The sequence below is a fragment of the Psittacula echo genome (assembly GCF_963264785.1).
Source record: "Psittacula echo genome assembly, chromosome: 9".
NCBI lineage: Eukaryota > Metazoa > Chordata > Aves > Psittaciformes > Psittacidae > Psittacula > Psittacula echo.
In genome coordinates this window covers 5,850,265-5,860,302 of record NC_137745.1, presented here as the reverse complement: position 1 = coordinate 5,860,302, position 10,038 = coordinate 5,850,265, and the positions used below count along the sequence as shown (strand labels likewise).

Here is a 10,038-nt window from a genome sequence, read left to right as displayed (position 1 = left end):
GTAAGGACATTACGAGGCAAGGGCCACATTTCGGAGTGTTTATGAGGAGCTCGGTACTGTACTGTCACCAGGGGGCACGCCACGGAGCGCATTTCGCCAAACATTTTGAATAATAATCATTTAACAACAACAACAACAAAAAGCCCCGGTCCGGCCGGCGTCGCGGAGCCGAAGGAGCCATGCAGCCAAACTTTGGGGAGCCCGGCGGCATTGTTGTTTTCCTGACAGCGCCCGCCCGCCCTTGAGGAGCCGTAACTGCATTATCGGATATTTTTTTATCTCTTTATTTTGTTTTCTCCCCCTCCTCCCACTCTCCAGCCCCCCCCCCCCCCCCTTCTCCTCCTTCCCTCCGCGCCCGGGCTCGGCGCCCTCGCCGGCGCTCGGCGGGAGCAGCAGCCGAGGCAGCCCCGCGCAGCAGCCGCCGCCAGTCCCGCTCCGCCGGGCGCCCCGCCGCGCTCGGGAGGGAGCTAACATGGCGACGGTGCCCGTCTATTGCATCTGTAGGCTGCCCTACGACGTAACCCGCTTCATGATCGAGTGCGACGCCTGCAAGGACTGGTTCCACGGCAGGTAACACAAAGGCATCGGGCCTTTCCCCGCGCGTCCGCCGCGCTCCCGCCGCCCTTCGCCGCCGTTTCTCTCCGGGCAGCGCGGGGCGCGGAGCCGCCGCCGTGTGCAGTTTTCCAACAGGCCTTTTTGGAGAGCAGGAGCAGGAGGAGGAGCCACTGCCCGGCTCCCATCGCTCTCCCCCGCTGGAGATATTTTTTTTGTGTGTGTTTTGTCAATTTTGCGGGATTCCCCGCACAAAGCCGCCCCCCCCCCCCAATGCGCGGGGCTCCGGTGTCACCGGGGCGGGGGGGGGGCATTGTGCGGGCTCGGGGAGGGGACGCTCCCACCGCCCGCCCGGGCGATGGCACCGCGGCGCCGGGCTCTCGCAGCCGGGGTCCCGCACGGGACCCGGTGCGGGCCGGGGAGGCGGCGTGCGGGGTGTCAGCGGGCTCCAGCGCTGCGGGCCGGGCCGCGGGGAGGATTCCGGGCACCCCCCCCCTCCCCCCGGTGCTCCGCGGCTCCCCGGGGTGGCGGGCGCGGGGCGGAGCGGGGGGCAGCCGGGGTGTTTCCCCGCTGACAGGGCTTCCATCGCCGCCAGCCCTGCGGCTTAACCCTTGGCGGGGCGGGCCGAGGGCTGCGCGGAGCGCGGCGGGGCCCAGCTCCAGCGGAGGGGCGGCGGGCGAGGGAATCCGGGGCCGGGCGGGGCGAGCGCCTGCCCTGAGGCGGGGAGGGCCGGGCCGGGCAGACCCCGCGCGGCCAGAGCCCGCCCCGGAGCCCGGGGAGGGCACCCCCGCCCCGCCGGCATCTCTGCCGCACGCCGGCGGCCCTTCACAGGGGGCGGCTGCCCCCGACCACCGCCGCCGGCCCTGCCCGCCGAGGCCGGGGCCTGCCGTAGCGGCGGCGGCCGCTGGGCGGGGGGGAAGCCGCGGCGGGGGAGTGGGATCCGGAGCGGGGCGGGCCTGGGCGAGGACTCTCCTTTTCGGCTCGTTTCTCCCCAAACCGCCCTCGGGAGCGCCGGCGCGGCAGACAATGGGCGTGCGGCCGCGCTGGAGTTGGGGCGGCCGGGCGGAACTTCGGAGCGCGGTTGTTATTATTGTCTTCCTCTGAGAAACGGGGAAGTTGGTGGCCGGCTAGCCGAGAACTTTAAAATGCACCGAACCGCCCGGGCAGCCGCTTGGGCACCGTCCTGCGGCGAGTCCCGGGCAGGCGGGGGTCCCCTTGGCCAGGGGAAGGTGAGGAGGAGGGCGGCGGGGCAGGGCTCCGGGCTGCCGGGGAGGAGAATGGCAGGTTGCTGGCTCTGCGGCAGTTCTCCGAGAGTGATGGAAAGTGCAAAAAGTGGAATTAAAATCCGGCAAACCACCTGGATGAGAGCTTTTTATGACAGGTATTCAGGAAGGTGAAGTCGTAACTCTTTCATTCCAAGCGGCTCTGACAGTTGTTTCAAAACAGTTGATGGAGGTGAAGGCCAGAAGCAGTGTCTGCTGCCGCTGCAGCACACAGATGCCGAGTAGGCCCTGGGTCAGCTGCAGATACTCCCCAAAACTACCCTTGCACCCCCAAAACCATTAAAGAACCTTTGCTGTGTCGCTAGGGTTGATGTTCTGCCAGCAAACTGGCAGCAAAATAGTTCTAGTGCCAGTGTTGGGTGCTCTATACATGTGGTTCTGGCCGTGAGGCTTAAAGCAATTGTGCTGGCCTGTGTGTCAGTTAAGACTTGGGTGCAGATGAGAGGGTGAGGCTGATGTAGAGGCTGGAGAGAAGCTTCAAATGTGACGTGCTTGAAACTTGGAAAACTTAAGAATGTGAAGAAATAAAGATTTTCATGCAAAGTGGTGGTAGAGTGGGTTTGTGAAAAGAGGAGCAGCAAAAGGAGTTAAGCTGCCTGCATACGCTGGTGAACTTTGATTAAAACAGATGAAAAGAGATCAGTTGTAGCTGATCAAGAAAACATTTCATGGGCAGCTCAGGGTCAATGGCTTACGTGTGCACAAAGGTGTTTTACTTTGTGGTGTGCAGGGGCAGAATCGAGTTGTAGGTCTGTTGCAGGAGTGTTGTCCCCTTTTTGCTTAGCTCACGGAAGCATCCAGAGATTGATTCTAGAGAAAACTGAGGAGAAGGACCCCTCTGACGGTGTCAGAACCTCAGATAATCGTATGGGAGAAGTTTGTGCAGTGATTGAGTAGAAAACACTGGATATATGTCCCTGTTTGCTTTTCTTGGTGTTCTGTGAACACAGAAATATTCAACAAAGAAAAATAAATGTTAGGATTTAGTTGTATGAAATCGTCCTGTCCCTCTCTTAGACACTCAAAGTACTCGTGGTGTCAGTGTTCATATGGAAACTGCTGCAACTAAACCCATGCAGATTTGCAGGGCTCATACTGTTAAGGAGGCTTGTCCAGTTTTTTAATCATTTACTACTTGTATCTCTTTTTAACATGACATACAGTGTGTGTTTCAGAATAAAAGGTGTCATGTCTGCTCTGGGTATATTCACGCTCCCTTTCTGACCAAGGTTTCCAGATATTGAAATAAATGTTTTTCATGGTTTTATTCACTTGGCAGCCACAGTGTCCTTGTGTCTGAAGTTGGGTCTCATCCCTGTGGCAACTTCAGCAGCTCTGATGGTAAATGTTTTCATCCTAAAAAAATCAGATGTGTGTTAAACTTACTTAATGTGGGTTAGAAGTTGGAAACAGGGAGTTGGAGCCATCGCTTTTGGACTAGTGCTCACCATACCACTGCCAATGGTTTGATGACGTGCTGTTGACTACAGTTTGGAGCTCACTGCTCTCTGCTGCTTCCCAATACGGGTGCCAGAGGGATGGATTCGGGGTTCTTCTGGGCTTTTAGATATCACTGATCATTTTTATTAGCATTTTCGGAGAGGATTTCTCTTGCAAAATGGTGTTAGATCTTTCCGTAGAAATCATGAGTTAATCCTGAGGAAGGTCTGGATAGTCCCTCTCTGTGTGTTTGGGGAGGTGTCACCTCAGAGTGCTCCCTGCTCTTGCCTGGCCCTTGCCATCATTGTGGTGGTTGGCCTGCACGCAGTGAAGTTGCTGCATTGGACTGTATGGCTGGATCGATTCATACTCCTGGTGGATAGAGATAAGGCATCTGCGCTGGTTTTGTAGGTCAGTGGACTTTGGTAGCCTTCCCCATGTGGTGGTGTTGCTGGTCTATAAGAAGAAAGAGTAAAGAACCTGTCACTGCTGGCTCTGGCCTTTTCTTTCCAAAAGCTATCTGCATCCCTCTCTTACATTCCGTGTTACCCATCACCACAGAGCCTGGGATACTGTTCGTGAAGTGTGTTGAGCTATGAGGCCACCAGCATGTTTGCAGAATGCTGGTTGTGACTTCTTCTTACATTGAGTTTCATCATTTTGTGCTTCCCGTTTGCCTGAGCAGCTCGAGACAAGCAGCTGCAAGCTCCGTCTGGAGAGGATGGAGATGATCTTATAGGCAAAAGGAAAATAGCGCTAAAGCAGACAGTGGGGTGGTTTGACTCCTCTTTTTGTGAGGAGCCTGTGTTCTTTGATGTGGCTCTTTGGTCTGATGAAATCCCACACATCTCAACTGCTCCTAGACCTTTGCTGTAAAAAGCCAACCTCAGTGCTCTCTGTTTTCCTGGCTCCTCAGTCATTCTGTCATAGCGTGTCTGTGTTATGTCCCCAGCTCCTGGGTCCCTTCCTGAAGGGGAGCTCCTGGCATTGTCCTGCATGTTGACCAGTGGCAGGACTGCAGGCAAGAGCAGTAGCTGGGGTTGTAGGTGCCCCTCTGCTGTAAAGCCTGTTGATGTGTGAGATGGCTCTTTGGTACTTAGAGAAGGCCAGGAGAAGAGGAATAGGGAGTTGCATCATGTGCTGATGGATCAGCAGGTGCCCAGTCACTCTGCTGCCTTACCGGTAGGCCTGGATGATCAAACAGCCTTGTACTGGCTGTGCTGAAGGCTGGAGGAGATGTTTTCTGGGTCATCTGCTATGCAGGCTTGCATTAGATGACGTGGGACAAGACAGTCCATCGGCTTGGTGGAGCGATATGACCAAGGCATGTTATGGTTGTGCTGTGAGAAGAGCAATGCCTTCTACTGTGCTCTGGTGACAGTGCCAGCCACACTCTGAGTCTGTGTGTGGTTCAGGAGCTGCCAGCTCCAGGGACACCTCCAGTCCCTTTGCTCCTCAGTCTCTTTGCTGCCGTTGCAAGTACAAGGGCCGGTTTGCTGACAGGTAGGGGATGTAAATTGCTGAGGGTTGGAGCAGGTCATGTTTTAACGACAGGTCTGCATGGATCTCATCTGTTACAGGAGTGTTAATGAATGACAGAATCCCAGATAGGTTTGTGTTAGAAGGAACCTTAAAGCTCATCCAGTTCCAACCCCTGCCATGGGCAGGGACACCTTCCACTAGAGCAGGTTGCTCCAAGCCCCTGTGTCCAACCTGGCCTTGAACACTGCCAGGGATGGGGCAGCCACAGCTTCTCTGGGCACCCTGTGCCAGTGCCTCAGCACCCTCACAGGGAAGAACTTCTGCCTAAGAGCTCATCTCAGTCTCCCCTCTGGCAGGTTAAAGCCATTCCCGCTTGTCCTGTCCCTACAGGCCCTTGTCCCAAGCCCCTCTCCAGGTTTCCTGCAGCCCCTTTAGGCAGTGGAGCTGCTCTAAGGTCTCCCCTTCAGGAGCCTTCTCTTCTCCAGGCTGCCCCAGCCCAGCTCTCTCAGCCTGGCTCCAGAGCAGAGCTGCTCCAGCCCTCGCAGCATCTCCATGGCCTCCTCCGCACTCGCTCCAACAGCTCCACGTCCCTCTTGTGCTGCTGCCCCAGAGCTGGATCAGGACTGCAGGGGGGGTCTCCACAGACAGAACCTGATGTTCAAGCAAGGCAAGTCCTTTTGTACGTGTTTGTTCCACTAGAAGTCTGTACCTGGTTACTCATTGCAGCTGTAGGTGAAGGAAGGTAAATTATTTTATCTGCCGTGGATATTCTGTTACCAGTTCTTACCACATGGACCTGTTGATGTAGGGTGGGATCAAACAATTACTTGCTAAATAAAGTAACAAGTATTTTTGTATTTGTTTTTCCACCCTATGAGTATTTAAACTTTGATACTTATTGTCCCAGGTGCAGCTGAAGTAACTTAGTAAAAGTGCGAGAGTTTTACTTATCTGAAAGTATTTCATGGTGTTACCACAGCAGCATAAGATTAGGATGTTCAAGGCCAGGTTGAACACAGCCTTGGGTAACATGGTTTAGTGTGAGATGTCCTTGCCCATGGCAGGGGGGTTGGAACTGAATGATCTTAAGGTCCTTTCCAACCCCAACTATTCTATGATTCTGTTCTATGATGGGAGTTAATCCAGGTGCCTTGGTGTTCAGGATATCTCTGGCTGGGTTAGGAAAAGCACTTGTCTGTTACACTGCAAAACTGAAGTACTGTGTATGGGGAAATTCTGCCCTGCCACTGGAGCGTTCAGCATCATCCCATTTAATGGAGACCTGGTTTTGCATGGCAGCACTGAAGTCCTCTCTTTTCCATAGGCTAATCTCGAGCTGTGGCCATATTTGTCAAAAATTTTAAGATGAGGATAATCCTAAAACTATGGTTCTATTTTCCTTAGTGTTATCACAGTGGAGGGAGTTATGCAGGTTAACTGTACCATGCCCAGCGTGATTGTCTTTAGCGTGTGTGAGTTCACATAGGAACACTGTGTGTAAGTTCTTCCAATAACTCAATATTTAAGATTATTCCATGTTTTCCTGAAGATTTATACTCAGGGATATGCTGGGGGATTGCCCAGAGCGGCTACTGTGAATGAGCTTTGCTAATACCTCTACCAGAACGCTGTCCCTTCTGCTCTATCCCAGCAAAAAGAGAAAGCCGAGTTGGTTAGAACTGATTCTGCAGAGCCCACGAAGCATGCCAGTTATCCTCAATAAAGTGTCCACAAGGACACTTCAGTGGGTATTGTTTGCCTTGGAGGGAACACAACCCAGACAAACCAAGACAACAACGGGTTTTTTTCCTTTATTTTATTAAATATGAGTTGTCAGTGTGGAATGTGGAGAAGATTTGAACTTCAGATAGGACTGCTAAAATGCTTCTTGTCTTCAGGTTGAAATCACTGCCATTTTAATCCTCCGGTAGCATAGCATTATTTACACTATAAATTGAAAGTTGTTCAGAGAACCTAAGAGGCATTTTTCCTTTTAGATCTATTTTATATTTTTTAAAAAGTTCTTTTTAAATGTTTGGGGCTGCAGAGAGGTAAAAACATGGGGCACACGTGTCCCAGAACTGATACTGGGTTTGTGGCCTCACACTGTTGTGTGGTCCCCCAGTGATGATTGACATCAACTTCCCAAGCACTGGGAGCCTGGTGGATGGTAAAGCAAGTTGGTTTTGCGTGTTGCCAGCCCTAGTGTTCCTTGTCCTTTGGCATGGCTAAATCAACTTCTTGTCTTACTATTTCACATCCGTTTGTGCTCTGAGAAGGAGCTTGAGGTTCAGAATGGAAAATATGTCAGAGTTTTAGTATGCCATTAAAACTTGCAGTTGACCTCAGAGAGTCTCCTGGGCTACTGCAGTATCAATCGCAGCTGCAGGAATACTTTGCAAGTGTTTGTTAAAAGTATAGTCTCAATTTGGGTAGCAGGTTTCTAAATACAAAGTTTTATCTGCAGTTGTGTCTGCAGAGAAAATAGGCTAAAGGGTTGAAAGCCTGTACTGAGTGAAGATTAAAAGGGTTGAATCTTAAAAAAAAAGAAGCTTGCATGGAAATTGAAGTTCACCCTTCACTTTTCCATGGTGGTATTGTAAAGCTGACATCCCCAGGAAAAGCACTTGGCACACTGCTCAATCCAGAATGGTAGGATAGGCTCTGTGTTTAGGTATCCATGGAAAAAGTGCATCAGCTTCCCAATTCCTGAGTCTCCTGTTCTCTTCTGAACCACTGCCCAAGTAGTGGACGGGTTTCCAATGGATGCCCATGCAGCACCTAGGTCTGCAAAGCTGGCTTCAAAGCCCAACAGACATTTTTCTTCTGAATAGTTCTCTGCTCTAGGACTGAGCATCACTCTTAGAAACCTCTAGGTTTACAGTGCCTGGGTGTCTTCTATTTAAACTTTCTCCTTAGAACACCTCGATGTTTTAGTTTGAAAAAGTGTTTAACTAAGACGTTGAGTCTAGTTGTGAAAAGAACTGATTACTTCAGTTTATGCAAATAGGAGTTTAAGTAGCGTGAGTGCTTAGCTGGCCTGAACATTGAGGTTTTGATGTGTCAGCTCAGAAATCATGGAGTTATTCTCCAAATTAAAGTACGCTTTAGAAAATACAGCTCTTAAGTAATACTAAGTGTGGACAGTAATGTGGGAAGAGCTGGCCTACAAGTATGTTGTTTGGTGCACTGGTACCTGAGAGTATGTACAGAAGACAGAAGGGTGTTGTATGTAAAGATTCTTTTAATTTAAGAGGGGTTTGCACAGATTTTGCCTCTGAAAGGATAAAATATTATGAAGATTAAGCACAATTTTTGTTTAATAAAAAAGGAACATTAGAAAAAGAGTATGAATTAAAGAGTGCCCTTCAGCAGCCTGAACCTTTAGCTCCACTGTGTTTGGTGAGCAGGCCTGCAAGTACCCAGGTGCTGCCTGTTCATTTCGGTAGTAGTGGGACTGCACCATTACCAGGTGCTGGCTGTTAATCCAATAAATTAAAGCAGCGTCAGAACAGAAAAATCAGTGGGAATTGATTCTCTGGGGCTTTGTCTTTACTGCTGAATAGCTCTAGGATGAAGGAAATAATGAAGGGACTTTTGATAAGGGCCGGCAGGGACAGGACAAAGGGGAATGGCTTTAACCTGCCAGAGGGGAGACTGAGATGAGCTCTTAGGCAGAAGTTCTTCCCTGTGAGGGTGCTGAGGCGCTGGCACAGGGTGCCCAGAGAAGCTGTGGCTGCCCCATCCCTGGCAGTGCTCAAAGCCAGGTTGGACACAGGGGCTTGGAGCAACCTGCTCTAGGGGAAGGCGTTCCTGCCTGTGACAAGGGTTGGAGCTGGATGAGCTCTAAGTGCCTTCCAGCCCAAACCAGTCTGTGACTCTCTGACGTAATGGTGTGCTGTAGGAGCACTAGGGTGCTTTTTTGTGAAAATCAACTGGATTTTTCATAGTAACCATTTTATGCGTCTTATCTGTGGCTGGGAACACTGTCATATGGGTATGTATTAGAAAATCTTATACTTGCTGAGTGATACGGATAATAATTCCTTTCTAGATATTTATTTGAAAAAACTAAGCCTGTGCCCAATCTATTTTAGGGCATTATGCACAATCTATTTTAGGATGTTACCTAGCTGTTTCTTACATCTGAATACCACCCATGTGGAATTTAATGGCAATAACAAAGTGTTTAGCAAAGTTTACAAAATCAGTCATGTGGACTTGCTCCTGAGGGGTTTTTCCCCCACTCCATGTAATGACTGAGTAGCTCAACCCCTCCTGAAGAATACTTTCTGAGGGACAGTGGTGTCCCTGTGATCGTGGTCCCTGGTAGTGTGATGGGATCAGGCTGCAGCTGCGCTTGGGTGCTTGGTGCTCTCCAGACCTGGGATCCCAGCCCTGGCTGGGTCCTGCCTGGTGAGGGGTGGTTTTCCTCTGGTCTCAGAGAGTGCAAACCCCTCCTGTTGAGCCTTTGGGTAGAGTTGGCTGACAACGTGTGAAGGACACCCAGCCAGCAGACCAGGAAGGAGTTCCTCTCTTTGCTTCCTCCCAGGCACATCCCAAAGGAATGACCGGTGACACTTCTCTTGATGAGGCCATGGCTTAGCAATGTCTTTACAGACCTGAGCAGACGTGAGGACACCAAGTTGCACTGTGGTGTTCGTGTGCTTACAGTGGCACAGCTAACTGGTGCAGGCCTCTAATGGGATAATCCAGAAGTTTTAGTATCTTATCAGTTAGTTTTAGCAAGTAGTTGAGAAAAGCAGAAAGTTAAGCAAGTGTATTTTGACCAAAAAAGAAATTAGGATTGTAAAAACAAGAATATATTTAAATTTTCTATTTGCAGTTGTTAATGTGATCATTTAGAACTGTGTAAAGTGAGAGCAGTTGGAGTTACAGTTGTCTTTTTGTTTGTATTTAATGGCTTATGGATTTCGTTGTGTTTTCCTCTTTCAGCAAAAAAATGGTGTACATTTACTCTCAGGGTGAGCATGTTTCCTTGAAGTTTTCATGAGGCCCTTAGTGATGTGGGTTAGTGGTGCCCTTGGCAGTGCTGGGGTAAAGGTTGGACTTGATGAGCTTAATGGTTTTTTCCCAACCCGTTGATTCTGTAATTCTATGCTCTGGCATGCTGAAAGGATGTAACTAGTGAAAAAACCAAGTGAGATATTTCTGCAAGGAGTCATTAGTTGTGATTTTTTGTTAAACCTCCTTTTTGCTGTCAACACCTCAATGGAAGGTGATGGAAATGTGGAAACTGGCAGGAACATTGTTCCTGTGT

General features: G+C 50.4%; 1 protein-coding gene across 5 annotated transcripts in view; it reads left to right on the top strand.

Moving 5' to 3' along the window:
* The first annotated feature begins 345 nt into the window (after positions 1-345).
* PHF2 (PHD finger protein 2) overlaps positions 346-10,038 on the top strand; it is an 82,229-nt gene continuing 72,536 nt past the window's right edge. For all 5 annotated transcript variants that reach the window (XM_080625370.1, XM_080625371.1, XM_080625372.1 and 2 more), the window contains exon 1: positions 346-570. In XM_080625370.1, coding sequence (XP_080481496.1) covers positions 473-570 — 98 coding nt within the window. In that variant the 5' untranslated portion in view covers positions 346-472. The remainder of the gene's footprint in view (positions 571-10,038) is intronic.